This window comes from Aethalodelphis obliquidens, unplaced genomic scaffold (genome assembly GCF_003676395.1).
Source record: "Aethalodelphis obliquidens isolate GAN/ISIS:26980383/991018 unplaced genomic scaffold, ASM367639v1 scaffold12, whole genome shotgun sequence".
Taxonomy (NCBI): Eukaryota; Metazoa; Chordata; class Mammalia; order Artiodactyla; family Delphinidae; genus Aethalodelphis; species Aethalodelphis obliquidens.
In genome coordinates, this window is record NW_020837956.1 from 22,512,974 (window position 1) to 22,534,880 (window position 21,907).

The 21,907-nt window shown below is 43.8% G+C and overlaps 1 protein-coding gene across 2 annotated transcripts; it reads left to right on the plus strand.

Moving 5' to 3' along the window:
- Positions 1-1,514: 1,514 nt before the first annotated feature.
- PPM1G (protein phosphatase, Mg2+/Mn2+ dependent 1G) lies at positions 1,515-21,666 on the plus strand. 2 transcript variants are annotated; one of them, XM_027113563.1, is made up of 11 exons: positions 1,788-1,901; positions 4,226-4,340; positions 16,359-16,428; positions 16,900-16,985; positions 17,328-17,460; positions 18,144-18,559; positions 19,138-19,275; positions 19,590-19,824; positions 20,210-20,339; positions 20,632-20,734; positions 21,052-21,666. In XM_027113563.1, the coding sequence occupies exons 2-11, from the start codon at positions 4,284-4,286 to the stop codon at positions 21,256-21,258; spliced, it is 1,575 nt and encodes a 524-aa protein (XP_026969364.1). In that variant the 5' UTR covers positions 1,788-1,901; positions 4,226-4,283; the 3' UTR covers positions 21,259-21,666. The 2 variants fall into 2 exon arrangements, with proteins under 2 accessions (XP_026969363.1, XP_026969364.1); XM_027113562.1 differs by lacking the exon at positions 4,226-4,340 and having other exon boundaries at positions 1,515-1,901.
- The last annotated feature ends 241 nt before the right edge of the window (positions 21,667-21,907 follow it).

Here is a 21,907-nt window from a genome sequence, read left to right on the forward strand (position 1 = left end):
TTCATAGCCTAACTTCAAGCCAATATGTGCAATGTTTGTATATCTAGTTGTCACCTTAAACCAAACTAGCATTCACCCCCGCCCCCCGCCCCCATCACACCATTTTCTGTTACGGGCTCTGCCAATTTTTGTCATTCAGAGTCAAAACCTTGGTGATATTCATTCATTCAACAAGCATTTAAATACTATTGAGCACAGATAAGAATTGTGCTAGGGATGCTGGGGTATACAACAGTAAGTTTGACAGAGTTTCTGACTTCCTAAAGGCTTATAGTCTGTCAGGAAAGACACACAAGTGGGGACCCAAACCATTGTAGGGATATTAGAAAAGACTTCCTGAAGGTAGTAATGATGAGGGTGGGTGGGTGAGGAGGTTTGTTCCATGGGTGAAAACATAGGAAGAGAAAGCATGGAGGAACCCAAAGACATACTGCTGAAGCACTGGGTAGTGGAAATGGAGAGGAATGGGAGAGACATGGAAGAAGCCTTTCAAGTATGAAGGGTCTGGTAAACTATGTTAAGGAATTTGGACTATCTGAAGAGTAGGAGGAAGCCATGATCTTTGTATTTTAAAAGAATTAATCTGCTTATCCTTTGAGAATTTTCCCTTTCTCTTCCACCCCCTGAATCCAATCTGTTACTAAATTCTGTCCATTTCTTATCGTCTAATTTGTTCCTTTATCTCTATTCCCATTGCCACCCACCTTAGTCCCTGCCCTTCTCGTCCCATGCTTAGATTAAGAGCCCTTTCACCAGTTAGTTTCCAGACTCTCCTTCCAATCTACACTGTACACGAAGACTAGACCAACAATCCCCAAGTGCTACACCAGGATAGCAGTGAAGTCCAAGTCACCCATTTTGGCGCTTGCGACCATCTCTATCCTATCTAATATTACCACTTAAAATCAATTTCCAACGAGGCCAGATAGTTTCCTCAAAAACCCTCACCAAAGCAGTTTACTTTCATTCTTCACCCTGCAACCTTGTAACATTATTCCCTTCTCCCCCTGGTATAACGCACGCCTGGGGCATCCTGAGGACCTCAAGCAACAGCTTTTCCACTCTCCTTTGATTTCTTCTCGACCAGTATAGACTGGGTCACAGATCGAGGTCTTCATTTTCTTTTGTCGGAAAGACTCTCTCACATCCTACTCGCATAGGCCTCACAAAGCCTGGCCAGGGTACTTCTTGCGCTCAGAACACGAGCCAACTTTAATTGAACTGTACGGGGCGGGGTTTGAGGGAGTCTGAGGGCGCGGTGGAGAGCGAGCTGACACGCTGGAAGATGAACCGGAAGTACCAGGTCCCGCACAAAAGAGCTTCAGACAAAACGCGAGAGGCCGGGGTAGAGGAGCGGAGGCGGGGGACAGTGGGGGACAGTTGGGGAGAGATACTGGCAAGGAACAACCTCCCAGCGTGCTCCAAGCAGGCCGCGGCCGTTGGTGGGCGTGGCCGCGCCAATCTCGCGGGAGGGCGGTTGGGCGGGCCGTTGTCCCCGCGGGCGGGGCGAGTTGCTAAGGAAATGACTGCCCGCAGCGCCGCGCCGCGCCGCGCCGCGCCGGCCGGGCGGGGTCTGAAGCAGCGCCGTTTCCGCTTCCGCTCCCTCTCTGCTCCGGTCCTGTTACCGCCACCTGGGCCGCCTCGCGCCTTTCACCGGCACCTTGCGTCGGCCGCGCAGCCGGGCCCACTCCTGACACGCGCGCACCCGGGGCTCCGGCTCCGGCGCCGGCACGGGTCGCGCTCCGTTCGCCTTCCTCTGAGGCCGCCGGTCAGCCGCCGCCATGGGTGCCTACCTCTCCCAGCCCAACACGGTGAAGTGCTCTGGGGACGGGGTTGGCGCCTCGCGGCTGCCGCTGCCCTACGGCTTCTCCGCCATGCAAGGCTGGCGCGTCTCCATGGAGGTGAGGCGGGAGGGGCCCATAGGCTGACGGCTGTAGGGCGGGAACCTGACGGAGAAAGGGAGCCGGGGGGGATGGGGTCATCCCCGGGGAAGGGTCCGAATCGAGAGCCTGTGACCGCAGCGGCAGATTGGGGGGCGACAGCGAGAGCGGGGCCGGGGCCGAGAGGGAGCTGCCGGTGCTAGGAGACCGTGTGACGGTGGCCAGCTTGGCGGCGAGGGCTCGGCCATGTGGGGAGAGGCACCTTCCGCCCACTGACCGACCTCCCCGTGCCTTCGCTTCATCCTCTAGTGACAGACTAGCCCTCCAGGCTCGTAAACGGTGTGAGGTTTAATGTGGGAGTAAAGATGAAGAGAGGGACTATTTATCCATTGACTTTTGCTAGAGAGAGGCGGATAGATGTGAATGACTGTACTTAAAAAAAAAAAAGCGATGTGTGAGGCGTCTTTGGACGAGGAGTTTGACAGGAAAGGAAGCCACGCAAATAGTCCGCTTCAAAATCTTAATACCTGGATGCCTGGCCCTGGGCACCACATGTTAATTTCAGAGATTTGACTTGACCTCCAAGAATTGTCACTCATTTGTATTCTTTCAGGGCCTTTCTTGGCCTTTGGAAGCCTTGAACTGTGTCAGTCACTATAATTTCCTTTAAAATGATGCCTGATGTTTTTTTCTCACTCGGAATTTCTCTAAAACTTAGTAATTGTCATTTTGCCTGTGCTTGTTGTAGCTTATAGTTTCCTTGATTTTCAATCATTTCATCAACTTTTTTTTTCTTATCCTACAGAGAACTGATTTTTCTTTTATAGAAAAATTTACTATCGATAAAAGGGAAAAATGGGAAAATTCTGGATAAAAAGGAGTAGTGTTGGGCAAATGGGTGTGAAACTACAAAGGAGAACAGAGAAAACTATGGTAGGAGGGAAAGGAAGAAAGACATGTGTAAGACGTGTTTTTGTGAAGAGTTTTGTGAAGTCTAGACAGAGGAGCCAGGGAAATGCGCTAATTATGTCTGGGATCGAAGGTTTATCCACTTACTAGGTGGGCTTCAGGTAACAGCCAAAAGTCTCCCTTGGGAATTTCATCAAATCCCTCACTCCTCCCTGTGGTTAGCTCTGGAATGACAGTATAAACTTAAATGGTTTGTTCTCAGCCTCACATTTTATACCCACGGCAGACTTTATCATCTGCTTAAAATCTCAGGAATGGAGAGGATCCTATACAGTTCATCTCACCACATTTTACAGCTCAAAAACCGACGCCCAGAGAGATTAGGTTACTTGTGCCTTGGTGGAAAGAATCTGTAGGATGAAAATTGTTCAAGACCTATACTACACACTGTTCTCATCTGTGTCAACAGATTTCTCTATGGTGCACAGTATTGAGTTTACTGGGTGCTTGGTAAATGTAATTGTCTGGCTGGTAGAAATATCTGGATGTAGCTTCATTGTCAGTCTGGGGTTTGGGTTAGCTGGTAATTTGGAGGTTCCAGTTCTATGGCATTTTCTGTTAATATTGTAAGATTTGAGGTGACTATCTCATGTCACAGTAAGGCTTTTCCTTTGGGTTTCTTATTCCATATTTTCCACTTTCCTCTCTGCTGTGGTTGTTCCACTTCTTTGTTACTCTTTCTAGTTTTCTTTATGAATTGAGTTGCTTGGATAATCAATTTTCCAAGTCTTTTGCCCAGTGATTCTGTACTGTTTGCTTCTTCTCTGCAGGGCATTTCCCTTTATTTTTGGTTTCTCCTCTGGTAATTAGAACATAACTGTTTTCATCAGGGGCTGTTTGGTTTGTAGAGATCTTGCTAGACTATTCCTTAGATCCTAATCTTCCTCCTGAGAGATAACCACTTAGGGTTTTAAAATCTTATTATGCGATTTCTGAATTTCCCTTTGTTTGAATAGTTAAGTAGACCCAATCAAGTCTTCTTGAAGTCCTGTTTGGGATCCTGTTCTGCTGCATTGATACTTTTGCTTCTGGCTTTGTTTCCTTTCTCCCTGAAGTGTAACATAGTTTCTTTGCTATGGCAAGAAGAGAACTGACTTCTAGCCTCTTGAGTGAATCTTACCTTTTCAGAAAGTGTACTCCTGTCCCTCTTAACCTTTAGGGCTGAATTTCACCAGTTTATTAATTCTATTGACCTTATTTGCCTGGTCCTAATGATTTAGTTGAGGTAAGTTTATCACACCCATACACATTATAAAGGTTACTGAAATCCTGACTGATGTATAGTCAGCCTTAGAGAGTACCGTTTTATCCCTTCTCTTGAGGCAAGAATGGCAACTATCAATAGCTGGCATTTTATACTTTCTGCCTCTCTCCAGCCCCTCTTGCTGTGGAACCAGGGTGTTTTGAGGAGGGGTAATCAAAATACCACAGTTGATGTTCCCTTCCCTTCTTCCTTCTCCATGGTTTGGAGGGACCCTCAAGCTGGTTGAGGTATGTATTTTGGGGGTTAACAGGTAGGTTGTGGAAGGGTGCCTGAGAAATATATATGGAAAGGCTCTGAGTTTCTGATGTCTAATGAGAAGTCCAATCTGAAAACAGTTTTAGTTGATGTAGTCTCAAAGAGACTAGAGTACTTTTAGTTTTTGGTTATGAGGTTCTCTGGAAGTGACAAAATTGCTTCCTGTGGGGAATTAGGATATCTATATCTATATCTATATCTTATATTTGTCCCTTTTAAAGGCAGCATCAATACCTAGAGTATAAATTTGAGTAGGCTAGCTGTTTATTGCCATATAGAAGCTGGCTTATTAGTGATCACAGAGGGTCATCTAGAATTGAATATAGATAATGTTGAGCAGAAAGTTCTTAAAGGTACATGCATGACAGTTTAAATCATTATATTAATAGGGGAAATATAAAATGAGATACCACAAGCATGCTGTGGGGTTCCCCTGGAGAGAGGGCATCTGAGGCTGAAGAGCATTTATTGTTTGTACCTCAGATTAGTGTCTCATCTTAGCTTAAAGCACTTTTTACTTACTGAACCAGATCAGAATTCCTTTGTCTAGGATACAGTTAAGCAACTTTCATAAAAGGGCATTCCTTTTGATCAGCATGCAGTTCCTATTCTTTACAATTCAAAATTAGCATGAAATGATATCGAATGTATGTCCATTAATATAAAGAAATTGTTTTCTACTATACTATTCCTTTATAAGTTTTCAAGCAACTGTAAGTTACAGTCAGAACTTATTTCTCAAGATTTCAAGAATATTTTACATTATTTCTGCTGCCCAATCCCCTAGCAGTTAATACTGCTTCTGAACCCCTGACCCTCTATTGGGTTACCATCTTGGAATTATACTTTCAGAGGTAAGGGCTTGAATTCGAGTGTAGAAATTTGACAGATCTGATCAGTAGTTCTTGCCACTGTTAGCTGCCATTAAAATTGTGCTGTCTGGAAGCACAAATCTTTAGAACTGAAAGCATCACTGATGTTTAATGACACTGTAAACTGAGTACCAGTTCCAGTGGAGTTGTTTTCTGTCTCCCTCTAAGTCTAGTTCAGAGATGGAGTGTTTCAACTTTAATCATGCATAGTACTTGAAAATGTATATACAGGTCCCTTTTTAAACAACTGTATCGAGATATAATTCAGGTACCATATCCATTTAAAGTGTACATTTCAATAGTTAATATACTCACAGAGTTGTGCAGCCATCACCACTATTAATTTTAGAACATTTTCATCACCTGAAAAAGAAATCTTGTAGCCATTATTAGTCACTCCCTATCCCCCCTCCTCTAATGCCTGGCAACCACTAATTTACATTATGGATTTGTTTATTCTGAACATTTCATATAAATATGTCACCTTTTATGCCTGGTTGCTTTTTACTAAACAATATACATATATTTTAAATTAATTAATTAATTAATTAATTTTTGGCTGCGTTGGGTCTTCGTTGCTGCGTGCCGGCTTTCTCTAGTTGCGGTGAGCTGGGGCTACTCTTCACTGCAGTGTGCAGGCTTCTCATTGCGGTGGCTTCTCTTGTTGCGGAGCACGGACTCTAGGCACGCGGGCTTCAGTAGTTGTGGCGTGCAGGCTCAATAGTTGTGGCTCGCAGGCTCTAGAGCACAGGCTCAGTAGTTGTGGCACATGGGCCTAGTTGCTCCGTGGCATGTGGGATCTTCCCGGACCAGGGCTCGAACCCATGTCCTCTGCATTGACAGGCAGATTCTTAACCACTGCACCGCCAGGGAAGCCCCTAAACAACATTTTTTTTTTTTTTTTAAAAACCCATATTTGTTTATTTATTTATTTTTGGCTGTGTTGGGTCTTCGTTTCTGTACAAGGGCTTTCTCTAGTTGTGGCAAGCGGGGGCCACTCTTCATCGCGGTGCGCGGGCCTCTCACTGCTGTGGCCTCTCCCGTTGCGGAGCACAGGCTCCAGACGCGCAGGCTCAGTAGTTGTGGCTCACGGGCCTAGTTGCTCCACAGCATGTGGGATCTTCCCGGACCAGGGCTCAAACCCATGTCCCCTGCATCGGCAGGCGGACTCTCAACCACTGCTCCACCAGGGAAGCCCCTAAACAACATTTTTAAGGGTCATCCAGGTTGTATCATGAATCAATCAGTACGTCATTCCTTTTTATGGCTGAATAATCTTCCATTGTATGCACATTTTGTTTATTCCTCCATCAGTTGATGGTGGTTTGGATTTCCACCTTTTGGCTATTATGAATAATGGTGCTATGAATATTCATGTTCAAATTTTTGTGTGGAAATAAGTTTTATTTCTCTTGAGTATATTCCTAGGAGTAGAATTGCTGGGTCATATAGTAACTCCACGTTTAACATTTTGAGGAACTGCCTGTTTTCCAAAGTGGTTGCGCCATTTTGCATTTCTACAAGCAGTATATGAGGGTGTCAGTTTTCTCTACCTCCTCCCTACACCTGTTATCTTTTTTTTTTCCTCCAATTATAGCCATTCTGGTGGGTGTGAAATGATGTTTCATTGTGGTTTTGCTTGTATTTCCGTGATGGCTAATGATATTTGAGCATTTTTCCTTGTGCTTATTGGCCGTTTCTGTATCCTTGGAGAAATGGCTGTTCAGATCCTTCGTCCTTTTGTTTGTTTGTTTGTTTTGGCCATGCTGAGCAGCATGTGGGCATGTGGGATCTTAGTTCCCCAACCAGGGATCGAACCCGTGCTACCCTGCAGTAGACGTGCAGAGTCTTAACCACTGGACTGCCAGGGAAGCCCCTGTTGGTGTCCTTTGAAGCACAAAAGTTACTAATTTTGATGAAGTCCAGTTTATCTGTTAAGAGTTTCATAGTTTTGGCTCTTACATTTAGGTCTGTGATCCATTTTGAGTTAATTTTTGTGTATGGTGTAAAGAAGGGGTCCAAGTTCAAACTTTTACATCTGGATATGTGTTTGTCCCAGTGTCGTTTGTTTTTGTTTTTTTAGGTATTTATTTATTTATTTGGCTGCATCGAGTCTTAGTTATGGCACGCAGGATCTTCGTTGCAGCGTGTGGGCTTCTCTTTAGTTGTAGCGCATGGGCTCTAGAGTGCGAGGGCGTTGCAGCTCAGGGCTTAGTTGCCCCGCGGCATGTGGGATCTTAGTTCCCTGACCAGGGATCGAACCTGCATCCCCTTCATTGGAAGGCAGATTCGTAACCACTGAACCACCAGGGAAGTCCCCATCATTTGTTAAGAAGCGTATTCTTTGCCCTTTCTGCATTATCTTGGCATCATTGTTTAAGATCAATTGACCATAAATATGAGGGTTTATTTCTGGACTCTTAATTCCATTCCATTGATATATGGTACCACACTGTCTTGGTTACTATACCTTTGTGGTTTTGAAGTTGGGAAGTACGAGTCTTCCAGCTTTGTTCCTTTTCTTGTTTCTTCTTTTCTGAGTCCCTCGTATTTCCATATGAACTTTAGGATCAGCTTGTCAGTTTCAGTACAAAAGGCATCTGGGATTTTGATAGGAATTGTTCTGAATTTGTAGATGTATTGATGAGTATTACTATCTTAATGATATTAAGTCTATAGTTTTCTTGTGATGTCTGTCTGGCTTTGGTATCAGGATAATACTGGCCTCATAGAATGAGTTGGGAAGTGTCACCCCGTCTTCTGTATTTTGGAAGAGTTTGTGAAGAATTGCTATTAATTAGTCTTTAAATATTTGGTAGAACTCACCAGTGATGCCATCTGAGATTGGGCTTTTCTTTGTAGGAAGTTTGTTTGTTTGCTAAAATACACATAACATAAAATTTACCATCTTAACCATTTAAAATGTACGGTTCAGTAGCGTTAAGTAGATTCACATTGTTGTGCAACCAGTCTCCAGAATTCTTTTCATCTTTCAAAACTGAAACTCTATACCCATTAAACCCCTCCCCATTCCCCCTTCCCCCAGCCCCTGACAACCACTGTTCTACTTTCTGTCTCTATGAATTTGACTACTCTGGGTACCTCATACAAAGACAGATTTGTCTTTATGACTGGCTTATTTCACATAGCATAATGTCCTCAACGTTCATCCATGTTATAGCATGTGTCAGAATTTCCTTTCTTTTTAAGGCTTAATGATGTTCCTTTGTATGTATATATCACATTTTGTTTATCCATTCATCTGTTGATGAACACATGGGTTCTTCTACTTTTTGGCTCTTTTGAACAAAGCTGCTATGAACATGGGTGTGTAAATATCTCTTTGAGACCCTAATGGGAAGCTTAAGATCAAGGTGTCTGGAGAGGGCCCACTTCTTGGTTCATAGTGGCTGTGTTCTAGCTGTGTCCTCACAAGGCAGAGGACCTCTCTGGGGTCTTTTATAAGGGTACTAATTTCATTCATGAGGGCTCCTCCCTCATGACTTAATTACCTCCCAAAGCCCCTACCTCCAAATACCATCACTTTGGCCATGAAGTTACAACATAGGAATGTTAGGGAGACACAAAACATTCAGTCTATAGCACAGTGGTAATACATGCATATAATTTTAAAAGTCAGACAGTAATACATGACTTTTTAAAACCAAAAATGTAGTTCCCTTTCCAACCACCTTCAAAAGTTTTATCTTGAATTGCAAAGATTTAGATAAATTAAAGTATCATAAACCTAAATGATTGATCAAGTGACACAGGAGCCTTTGTGGATGTATTTGTAACCTTAGGAAATTGACATCAGGAAAGATAACCAGGTCTTTATTAATAGCAGATCCACTGGTGTCTAGAAGGTCAGAAGGGGCTGTGTGATATATAATTTAGTAAAGCAAGACATAAGAGCCCTCATTCAGGTGATCTGTGTATTCTGCATCATTTCTTTCATACCACCTCAGTGGTTATTGTGTTATGATACAACTTTAGGTTTTGGGTAGTAAATGAAAGAGGAGGTATCCCTAAGATATTTGTTCTGAGGCAGCTGGGAACTCACCATCATAAGTAAACATCCTGCTGTGTTACAGAACATACTGTTAGGCCCCAGTGCTGTAAAGAAATTTAAGACAGTCTGTTTTCATGCTGTTTTGGACCTAGGACTCCCTTTTCCCCTATGGAATGTTGGATAACAATACAAGATAGCATATGCTGAATGCCAAATTATTGGTAGAAGCAATAAATATTAAAAGCGTTCGGGTGGGGAATGATCACAGAGTATTGGTGTGTTGAAGAAAGATCTCTTGGAGGTGGTGAGACTAACTGGACCTTTAGGAAAGAGTATAAATGGTAACAAATGGGGAGGAGGAAAGTGGGAGAAGAAAAGTATTAGACGAAAGGATAGGAGGAAAGACTGAAGCAGGCATGCTTACTACTTTGCTGGGGTAGGGTGTTCAGTATCAAGAGTGTCAAGAGTAGTTTCTTTTGGGGAATGGTATGAGTTAAAGAGGTTAGGTTATGGAGATGGATAGGAATGATTACTGAGTGCCTTAAATTGCCAGTAACTTGTATGGAATTAATCTAATGCAGTAGAGTCCATTGAAGGGCCTAGCAATAAAATGTTATATTAGGGAGATTAATCTGGCAGCTGGATGTATGTAGGCTGAATTACAGGGGGCAGAGAGTAGAGACAGGAGAGGAGTTAAAATACCATTAAGAATAAAGTAATCCAGGATCACAGTTATGAGGGAAGAGTCAGCAGGACTCAGTAACGGTTGGTGGAAGACAGCCAGGAAGTCAAGGAGGACTGATATTAGGTGTTGCTAGGAGAGTTAAGATTCCATTGACAGAAATAAGACATGTAGGGGAAGCTCTGATTTTTTTGGAGACTGCTAAGTTCCTGTTTACATATATTAAGCTTGAGGTGGAGAAGGGATATCCTGTAGAAACAGGCAATTGGAGGTATAGAACTATAGTTCTTCACAGAACCCAAGAGAACTTTTGAGAAAGCTGACATGGTTTGTACTATTTAATTACATACAGCCGTTGGGGAGAGTGAAGCCTGCAAAATGGCTATTTGGATTGCTGTTATAGTGACTGCCTGCTTCGTGAAGTATGATCTTGAAGGAGAAGGGTTTGAGTTTAAGAGGAAATGTTAATCTAGAAAGAGAGGAGAGGGACTTCCCTGGTGGTGCAGTGGTTAAGAACCCACCTGCCAATGCAGGGGACACAGGGTCAAACCCTGAGCCGGGAAGATCCCACATGCCGCAGAGCAGCTAAGCCCCTGTGCCACAACTACTGATGCTGCACTCTAGAGCTCGTGAGCCACAACTACGGAGCCCACGTGCCACAGCTACTGAAGCCTGCACACATAGAGCCAGTGCTCTGCAGCAAGAGAAACCACTGCAGTGAGAAGCCCACTCCACACAATTGGAGAAAGCCTGCGCACAGCAACGAATAGCCAAAAATAACTAAATTTATTTTAAAAAAGAGGAGAAATATTGCTTCTGAGGCAGAAGTGAAGGAGATGTTAGATACAACTATGGAGAAATTTTGAGTTAGAATAGGGAAGATGAGGTAGATCTTGAAATAAGACCTTGATATAAGTAAAGTAAGAGGTTAGCTCATCTGCTGTGAGTGAAAGGAAAATAACATTGAGAGCTTGAATAATGTGGGAAAGGTTTGTGACTGACCGTGGTTAATATATTTAAGAGTCAATGCAGAATAGAGAAAAAAGTGCTAAATGGAAGTAGTCACCACAATCAACATGATTTCATGACATTTTATGACTAGCGATACTTAGTGGCTCTGATTCAAGTGTGAAGAAAGCATTTGGTCGGGTTATACAAGGTTGGATGAGTTTTTCTAGATTGCTAAGAGACAGAGTTGAAATATGCAGTACTTAGCTCTGACTCAGAAAAGGACAGAGACAGACAAAGGTAAAGGTATGTAAGCTATGACTGAAGATGTAAGGGGGAAATTGAAGTGCTTAGAGAAGGTAGAGCAGTTCCAAGTGATATAGATCCAAAACCTCACCAAGAAGTTGAGGAGAAGGTAATGTGGAGTGGTTTTAGGAACTGAGACCTCAAGGCATAAGATGAGTCTTTATTGTGGGCATTCCTCTTTGAGAAAAAGGATAGAGAAGACAAATGTGAACCAGGTACTGAATTTCAGAGCAGAATATATATACTTATATATTATGTTCCAGTTTACAAAGAAGTTTTACATCATCATCATGATAGTCCTGTGATGATATGAGTAATGTAGATATTCTTATTCCATACTATAGAGGGTAAAATTGAGGCACACCAATGGATAGCTGACCAGAGATCACACAGTATATGGTAGCTTGGCAGCTTAAGGACAATCATAGGTTTCTTTTGTTGTGGTCATTATTCAGAATGGAACGATATGGCTAATAAAAATAAAAATCTTGAAAAGTAGGATATAATTATTACTCAGATTTCACCCTCCACTAAGTTTGATGTGTGATCTTACAGACTTCTGACATATACATAGATACCTAATTTTTTGCTTTTTATCACAATATATTGTGAACTCATTTCTGAATGAATACATATTGATTATTTCTGACAGCTGCATATATTCCATTGGAGGGATGTACTGTTTGTAATCTAATCTATTCATGGAAATTTAGATGGTTATAATTGTTTTTTATTATAAGTAATGCTGTAATGAACATTCTTCCTATCTTTGTTTCCTTGTGTCAGTAGTCCCATAAAATAAACTTTTAGAAGTCAAATTACTAGATCAAAAGACATGCACATTGTGGTACATATTACAAAATTGCCGTCCAGGAAAACTAGTAATTTATATTCCTGTTTGATCAGAGTACATGAGAATGTGTTTTTATCTTCACTCTTATTATTACTGGATACTATTCATCTTTTTCATCATTCTAATTTGCACAAAAGGATAATTCCTTGTTTTTTTAATGTTCATTTCTTTGATTACTATTGAGGTTAAATATTTTTTCCTGTGTTCAGTGTTGCTAGATCTGCTTCAAAGTCACATGATCTTGTGAGGAACAGATGAGAAGTCAAAAAGACTTTTTTAAATAGAGCTGTGGGTTCAAAAGAGATGGTACACCAACCTAAATGTCCATCAACAGATGAATGGATAAAGAAGATGTGACACATATTTACAATGGAATATTACTCAGCCATAAAAAGAAACGAAATTGAGTTATTTGTAGTGAGGTGTATGGACCTGGAGTCTGTCTTACAGAGTGAAGTAAGTCAGAAAGAGAAAAACAAATACTGTATGTTAATGCATATATATGGAATCTAAAACAAAACAAAAAAACGGTACTGATGAACCTACTTACAGGGCAGGAATAAAGAGGTAGACATAGAGGATGGACTTGGGAACATGGGGTGGGAGGGGGAAGCTGGGGCAAAGTGAGAGTAGCATCGACATATATACACTACCGAATGTAAAATAGTTGGCTGGTGGGAAGCAGCAGCATAGCACAGGGGGATTGGCTCCGTGCTTTGCGATGACCTAGAGGGGTGGGATAGGGAGGATGGGAGGGAGATGCAAGAGAGAGGGGATATGGGGACATGTGTATGCATATGGCTGATTCACTTTGTTGTGCAACAGAAACTTAACACAGTATTGTGAAGCAATTATACTCCAATAAAGATCTATTTTTATAAAAAAGATGATACAGCTGTGATTTAGAGTACGTTGCAGGACAGAGAAAGACCAGTTGATTCTCTTGTTCCACTGGGAAGCAGTGGACAGGAAGAGTGCTCCTCTCTCATCTACCAAAAAAGTGAAATTAGTTGGACCAGCCTCTCAAATTTTAGCATATATTGAGTCTTTTTAAAAAGACATTTCATTTACTTTTGAAAAAGCTAAACATTCCCATGGTTAAGTCTTGATCCCATCAGTCTGTCTGCACCCTCATGCCCTCCCACAGTTTACTTTTATTAGTTTTCTGTGTGTCCTTGTAGTATTAAAGTATGAGAAGGCAAATGTCTATTCCTGTGCTCCCTCCTATACAGAAAGCAGCTTACTAAATATATCATTATGCACTTTGTTTTATTTAACAAAATATCTTGGAGATATTCCATGAATTTTTTTTTGTTTGTGTTTTGTTTTTTTTAAGGAAAGCAATATTTGTGGATCTCCAATATTCACTAAAATGATTTTAATGTAATGTTACTTATATGTGTACAAACATAGAACTGGACATATGTGTACAAACATAGAACTGGACATAAATTACATGCCAACAAACCAAACTACAAAATCAACAGAATTAAAATCAACATAAATGTGACACAACTGTTTTGCTGAAACTAATCAGACACTCACAGCATGACCAAGGTAGTGACGGCTGAGGTACAGTTTCTTATGGGTTTGGCATACCTGTGCTATACTGTGTCCCATGCCCATTCTCTCACTGCTTTTGTCATCCAACCCGTCCCTTCTCGCTTTTTCTTTATTTCATAGCATTACCATCTTTCCATGTGAATTATGCTATCATTCTATATGATTTACCTATTTATTGTGTTTGTTGTCTAATATCCCTCACTAGAATATAAGTGTTTTATGAAGTGTGGGTCTTTATTTTGTTCACTGATATATCCTGAGCACCCAGAACACATACTAGCACATAATGGATATTCAGATATTTGATGAATGAATGAATGAACAAATGAATTCTTAGGCACATTAAAGTCTGAGAACCACTGTAGAGGATGCTGTGGTAAAAGACAATCATAAAAGGCAAGAAAGTGCTAAGATGTTGGTGATAGGAGAGGAAGGCCCAGTAAGATAAACCCTGGTCTAGAGGGATGGGAGGTCAGTGTGGCTGGTGGTAGAGCGGTTGGAAGAGGGAGAGAGGAAGAAGATGACCTTTGGTGTGTGGTGTTCTTCTAGATCCTGGGGATGAGGCTAAGAGGCAGTTGTGTCAATGACCATAGATAAGCCATCAGAGGCCTTCTGTGGACGCCCATTAGCTTCTGGGGCACTTTCTCCTGGAGACAATCAGAGGGAAATACAAGAAAGAGTAGCTCCTTTTCAGTGCTCTCCTTCCCTACTTTAAAACCCTAAGTTTTTGTTTTTTTGGTTTTTTTTTTAAAGTGAGTTTTTTTTTTTAATTAATTAATTTATTTTTGGCTGTGTTCGGTCTTCGTTTCCGTGCGAGGGCTTTCTCTAGTTGTGGCAAGCAGGGGCCACTCTTCATCACGGTGCACGGGCCTCTCACTGTCGCGGCCTCTCTTGTTGCAGAGCACAGGCTCCAGACGCGCAGGCTCAGTAGTTGTGGCTCACGGGCCCAGCCGCTCTGCGGCATGTGGGATTCTCCCAGACCAGGGCTCAAACCCGTGTCCCCTGCATTGGCAGGCAGACTCTCAACCACTGTGCCACCACGGAAGCCCCTTTTTTGTTTTTTTTTAAATTTATTTTTGGCTGAGTTGGGTCTTCTTTGCTGCGCATGGGCTCTCTATAGTTGCGGTGCGCGGGCTTCTCATTGTGGTGGTTCCTCTTGTTGCAGAGCACGGTCTCTAGGTGTGTGGGCTTCAATAGTTGCGGGACACAGGCTCAATAGTTGTGGTGCACGGGCTTAGTTGCTCCGCAGCATGTGGGATCTTCCTGGCCCAGGGATCAAACCCGTGTCCCCTGCCTTGGCAGGCGGATTCTCAGCTACTGCGCCACCAGGGAAGCCCCCTAAGTTTTATATTCTAGACTTGTATAATGAAGGAATAGTCTTATTTTAGTGACAACAGAACTACTACATTCAGGTCTCCTGACTATCAGTATAATTAGAAAATTTTAAATACTAATATCTGAAAGACAAAGGAGAACTATTAACTTTACTAACTAATCAAAGTAAATAGCTAGGGGCTTCCCTGGTGGCGCAGTGGTTGAGAGTCCACCTGCCGATGCAGGGGACACAGGGTCGTGCCGCGGTCCGGGAAGATCCCACATGCCGCGGAGCGGCTGGGCCCATGAGCCATGGCTGCTGAGCCTGCGCTCCGCAACGGGAGAGGCCACAACAGTGAGAGGCCCGCGTACCACACACACACACACACACAAAAAAAAGTAAATAGCTAATTATATCCTTTTTGTCTGTAGAGAATACCTGAAAGGAAGGTTGGGTTGTTTTCCAAGATGGGGCAGGGTAAGCGGCAGTACCCTTTTATCTAGGTCTGACAGTCTTGCCTGAACTTTGGCTTAGCCAGGAATATTAGTTTGGGTGGCAGTTTTATTAGTAGGAGAATTTGATCAAGCCCAGCCTCCCAAATAAAACGTTCGTGTAGCAGGACCATTGCAAATTTCTCTTCAGGTGTGCTGTGCCTTCAGAGTTAAATGGTATCTCAGTTCCAGCTGGGGATAGGAGATGGGATGGCTGATTTAATGGGGCATTGTAAATTCCAGTTAACAAGTACTACACACAGTGTAGTTTAATAACTATTTGTTGGAAAGATTCCTTTTGTAAATATATCCTCCCCCTAGCCTTGGGGGTAACTTCTTAAATGAGTTAAACTTTAAGAGAAAAGGGGAGTAATTTGTTTTGGGGGGGGTGGGGAGTATTAAATGTATGTAGCTTTACCAATTTCTAGTGCTTTCACTCAGGCTGTCTTAGGATTCTCCTAGAAACTTTTTAGGTCGGTAATGCCCTCAGGTTGCTTTTTGCTATCTTCCCTAACATTTTCTTCCTTTAAGTTCACTGATTCATAGAATGGGTCTGGAAGTGACTTTGAAGATCCTTTATTCTGGTTCTTCCCATAGTTGCCACAAATCCAAAAGGGTCAGGTCTAGAGTTCCAACAGCCAAACATTCTGCCATCTGGACTGAGATCTCCTAGGCTGAGGCTGCTAGACTGCAGAGGTAGTGACCTGATTCATCTCTTTCCCTTCTTCCCTCCCTCCTTCCTTTCCTTTTTCCCCCTCCCTTCCTTTCTCCCTCCTGTGTACTATTCTTATTTATCATCCCATCTTCCTTTCTTATTTCTAGGCCATGTAGGTCAGCCAGGGAAGGGTTAGTGAGATTAAGGTGTAAAGGCAATCCTTAATGACCTGAGGTACACAAGGAAGAATACCCTTTGACCTTAAGAAATGCTGATTATGCTCTTTTTCCTAGGATGCTCACAACTGTATTCCTGAGCTGGACAGTGAGACAGCTATGTTTTCTGTCTACGATGGACATGGAGGTAACTTTAGCAGATCATGTGGTAACATTCTAGGACCCCACTTCCAGGTCCTTTGTTCTTTTACTTTCCAGGGTTCTGGTCCTCAGATATAATTTCCTGCCTAGTGCTATTTTTCTCTATTCTGCCATTCGTCCTTCCCAGGAGGATAGTGTATTGGTTCTTAATCTCACCAGGCCTTGTTTCAATCCAAGAAGTCTCTTCCTACATTAGCATTTATCTCTTTTTCACTGAAAACTAAGTATACAGGCGAGAAAAGACATGGGCTATATTAATATAGCCCTGAGAGAGGTGATGGTGAAATCCATTTTCTTGGTCAGAACTTCCCGAAACATTGTCTTTTAAATAGGTTTCAGTTGTGCTAAGACATTCATCTCCTCAATCCTTGGGATTCACTCTAGAATGGTGTGCTGATATTATATCACTTTCTATGTGTGTGAAGCTATGCTCTGGGTGACTTTACCTTTGTTCTAGGGGAGGAAGTTGCCTTGTACTGTGCCAAATATCTTCCTGATATCATCAAAGATCAGAAGGCCTACAAAGAAGGCAAGCTACAGAAGGTCTGTCTTCCCACACTGTTCATTCTCCATTTCTGCAGACTTTCCCTTTTTTTCCAGTCCTTGGCTTTTCCTTTTTCATTGCCACCCAGCTTCTTCTTATTGTATTTCTTAAAGAATTCTGTACCTAAAATGAGCTTATTCCCACTTGATCCTTTTTAGAGCTACCTTATTGATTCCTAAGTCTCTAAACTGTTTTTTATTTGTCTGTGAGTGTCTCACAGCTTGGTGGATCACACTCTAATTTGCATCTCATCCTCGTGCCCAGGCTTGTGTATAGGCAGTTCATTTTGTACCCGCGTACTTCTTCCTACACTTGCCTCATACTAGTTTGATTATATTCAGGCTTTGGAAGATGCCTTCCTGGCTATCGATGCCAAACTGACCACTGAGGAAGTCATTAAGGAGCTGGCGCAGATTGCAGGGCGACCCACTGAGGATGAGGATGAAAAAGAAAAAGTAGCTGATGAAGATGATGGTGAGTGTGGCGTCTTTTGTTTGAAAGGAAATTGGCATATTAAAGAACTGCTCTTTAATACATATTAGTTGTGTGTCAGTTCTGAAAGATGGCTTCCTAGGGACCTGGGAAATCCTCATGTTAAAGAATCTCCTGTACTACAGGTGGTTATGAAAAGGTGAGAGAGGATTAACCTTTGTTGAGTTCATAGTGTTGTAGTTGTAAGCATTTTTATATACATCATCTTTTGCCATTGCGATTGGGTCTTTCTGGTTCATTTTAATGTTTATGTGATCAATTTTTTAAGACTGGAGCTGCCTTTAGCCATAGCAGCCAGTCATTAAGCCTGAGCCCTAGGCCTGGACTAGTAGCATTGTGGACTTCCTGGGTCCTCAGCCAGATTAGGGTTTCCAACTTACCAATAAAAAATGAGAGGTGACAGGGAACACATACAGTAACTAGTATTCCTTTGACTAAGAAGGGAGTGCAAGACAAAGACCAAAGGAAGTCTCTGGAGGCTGATGTTACTTGAGGAAAAGGGAGCAAAGGGCTGTTCTTCTGAGATTTGATAAGTGTGAGAGGAGCCTTAGGAGTGGGAGGTGGTGGGGAAGTTGGAACTCAGGTTGCAAGGGCTGTGGAGGTAGTAAGGGACTGATTCCATGAGGAGTCTGGCATGGGGTGCTGATTTAGCCTCTCCCCTGCAGTGGACAATGAGGAGGCTGCACTGCTGCATGAAGAGGCTACCATGACTATTGAAGAGCTGCTGACACGCTACGGGCAGAACTGTCACAAGGGTGCTCCCCACAGCAAATCTGGAGCTGGGACAGGCGAGGAACCAGGGTCCCAGGGCCTCAATGGCGAGGCAGGACCTGGGGACCCATCTAGGGAAACTTCTTCAGAGGAAAATGGCCCCACAGCCAAGGCTCACACGGGCCTTTCCTCCAACTCGGAATGTGGGACTGAGGCAGGCCAAGGTGGGGAGCCTGGCACTCCCACTGGTGAGGCTGGGCCTTCCTGCTCTTCAGCCTCCGACAAGCTGCCTCGAGTTGCTAAGTCCAAGTTCTTTGAGGACAGTGAGGATGAGTCAGATGAGGCGGAGGAGGAGGAGGAAGACAGCGAGGTAAGGGCCCAGTGGGGGCAGATAGACGTTGAAGTTGTAGAGAGGGCCTGGTTGGTCGCCGTGCATAGCTTTCTACTCTTTTCTGTCTATTTTGACATCATCCCCCAACTACAGTCTAAGCTTTTTTAAAATTCATTATCTCCACCAACACAGGTACCATTAGCCCTCTTAACCTCTTCCTTTGTTGACATTATAACAAACAGATCTAGTTCTGGCCTTTCAGAGTCTGTCTCCTGGAGAGAGAACAAGAAGTTGGTGGTTGTTACTTTGGATATTTGGGTTTTTCTGGGCAACTTATTTTCTGGTCATGTTGCCTGGAAGGTGCTTTTGGCTAGCAGCTCTGGCCTTGCCTGAGGTTTCCTGCTGGTGACCGCTGAACCTAGTTCAGGATATTAGTTATATCCATCCTAGTCCTCTCTCCCGTCCTCCACATTTTTCTGTCATGATCATATATTTGCATCTTTCAGTGTTTTAAGGATCTATGTTCAGTCAGGGCCTCTTGGTTCTGAGCGTGAGTTGAGGGGAGGGGGCAAGGAGGTCATCTCAGTCTCAGTAGCCTGGGATTGTCCCTCTGGCAGGAATGCAGTGAGGAAGAAGATGGCTACAGCAGTGAAGAGGCAGAGAATGAGGAAGACGAGGATGACACTGAGGAGGCTGAAGAGGATGAGGAAGAAGAAGAGGAGATGATGGTGCCTGGGATGGAAGGCAAAGAGGAGGTGTGTGGGGAAAGGAGGGCAATGAGTCTGGAAAGCCAAGAGGCCAAGTGTGAATTCTCTGATTTTGATTTTGGGAGAAGCGTCCCTTCCTATCTTAGCACTGAAGTCATGGTCATGGAAGGATTTACTCTGCAAGGGGAGTTAGGCCTTTCGGGTAGAATTATCTCAGAAAAGGGGGAGAGCGTGCTATATCTGGAAAGCTCCTCCTGTCTATTAAAGTGCTCTTGGTGGTCCTAGTGAGATGAGAAGACATAGGGGAATGATTACAGCTGGTGTCCAGAAGCTCCCATGATGGTCCTTTTCTTCCTTTTAAGCCTGGCTCTGACAGTGGTACAACAGCAGTGGTGGCTCTGATACGAGGGAAGCAGTTGATCGTAGCCAATGCAGGAGACTCTCGCTGTGTGGTGTCTGAGGCTGGCAAAGCTTTAGACATGTCCTATGACCACAAACCGGAGGATGAAGTGGAGCTAGCACGCATCAAGAATGCTGGTGGCAAGGTCACCATGGATGGGCGAGTCAATGGTGGCCTCAACCTCTCCAGAGCCATTGGTAAGGGCCAAGAAACTATGGGAAAAACTTCTGGGGTCTTGTTCTCTGTTCCAGACTACCTATAGCAAACTTTAATCTTCATGGCCTTTTTATCTTTCCAAGTATTTTTGTATCTACTACCTATGTCCCTTAATCATCGCTATGAAATAGGTAAAATAAGTATCACTTCTAGATGATGAAAAAACAGGTTAGTGACTGACCTAAGGTTCAGCAACCCAAAGACAGGGCTGAAACCAGAAAAACTAGAACTCACTTCTCCATTCCACTAGATTATGGAACTTTGTAAAGAAGGGAAATAAATGGCAGGGTTTGACTGGCCTCAAACACAAATCTGTGTGAAGTGCTCAAACTACTTACTCATCATCCATCCATTCCTTTACTTCAGGAGACCACTTCTACAAGAGAAACAAGAACTTGCCACCTGAGGAACAGATGATTTCGGCCCTTCCTGACATCAAGGTGCTGACTCTCACTGACGATCACGAATTCATGGTCATTGCCTGTGATGGCATCTGGTAAGCACTGGCGGAAAACCCTAAAATTCCCTTTTTTCCCCTGCAGCATTACTTCTAGGGCTCTGAGCTGCTTTATCTTCCTTCTAATGGCTGTAGTCAGCCCCTTTTCTCAGGCTGCTCTAGAATTAGAGCCTAGATAGGCAGCAGCTTGGTGTCAAGACCCCCAAGCCTAAGGCAAAGCTGAGAAAAATCTCTGTGGGTGTTTACGTTGGCCTGAGCCATCTGTGACCTCTATCCTCTACTCTGCCTTGCTGGGACTAAAGAAGATTCTTACTGTTGTTTTTGACCCCAGGAATGTGATGAGCAGCCAGGAAGTTATAGACTTTATTCAATCGAAGATCAGTCAGCGTGATGAAAATGGGGAGCTTCGGTTATTGTCATCCATCGTGGAAGAGGTAAGTCCCAGGGTAGAGGAGAGAGGGTGTTTGGTCTGTGTATCCAGGGTTTTCTCTTTTGGCCTGAGTTAAGACCAGAGCCTGGGAGTATCACTAATTACTGACAGATACTAAACTCTGACTAGAAAGTTTCACTTTCCCTCATTTCCCTGACTTATCCTTATGCCTCATGCACTAGCAAGTGGCCTGTTTTGTGACACCTGTTGCCTGTTCCCCTCCTTCTGCCACCCTGTCTCAGCAAGGCCAGCCCTTTGAGACTTTAGGTTCCCAGGAAGGTTTTCAAACTCTGAAGCTGAGCTACCCCATCCCTTTTGTAGCTGCTGGATCAGTGCCTGGCACCAGACACTTCTGGGGACGGTACAGGATGTGACAACATGACCTGCATCATCATTTGCTTCAAGCCCCGAAACACAGCAGCACTTCAGCCAGAGAGTGGCAAGCGGAAACTGGAGGAGGTGCTCTCTACTGAGGAGGCTGAAGAAAATGGCAACAGTGACAACAAGAAGAAGGCCAAGCGGGACTAGCGGTTGTCCAGACCCCTGCCCACCTAGACTGTTTTCTGAGCCCTCCAGACTGAGACTGAGTTTTGTCTTTTTCCTTTAGCCTTAGCAGTGGTTATGAGGTGTGCAGGGGGAGCTGGGTGGCTTTGCTCAGCCCATTCCAAAGAGGGCTCTCCCTCCACACAGCAGCCTGGGAACCTCTGCTGTCCTCCCCAGCCGCCTCCTTGCTCCTTGGGGCTCATCACCGGTTCTGTGCCTGTGCTCTGTTGTGTTGGAGGGAAGGACTGGTGGTTCTGGTTTTTACTCTGTGAACTTTATTTAAGGACATTCTTTTTTATTGGCGGCTCCATGGCCCCCAGCCGCTTGTACCCGCTCTCTGTTGTACACTTTCAGTCAACACTTTTTCAGACTAAAGGCCAAAACCTAATCGTGCCCATGGTGTCCTTTTTTCTCTGCTGCCATCCTGTCCAGACCAGCCACCCAGGATGCCTTGGCTGCATAGTTGGCCCCCACCAGTAGCATCGACCTAGCCCTTCCCTGTGTGTGGGGTGTGTGTGAGGTGGTGTGGGGTGTGTGTGTGTGTGGGGGGGGTGAGGTGGTGTGTGCGGTGTGTGTGTGTGCGCGCGCGCGCGCGCGCACCTGCCCACCTACCTGCCTGCGTGTGATGTGTGTG

Coding starts and splice junctions, on each gene's coding strand:
- PPM1G (XM_027113562.1), top strand. CDS start 1,782: ATGGGTGCCTACCTCTCCCAGCCCAACACGGTGAAGTGCTCTGGGGAC. Junction 1,902..16,358: donor GCTGGCGCGTCTCCATGGAG/GTGAGGCGGGAG, acceptor TCTTTTTCCTAG/GATGCTCACAACTGTATTCC. Junction 16,986..17,327: donor AAGAAGGCAAGCTACAGAAG/GTCTGTCTTCCC, acceptor GATTATATTCAG/GCTTTGGAAGATGCCTTCCT.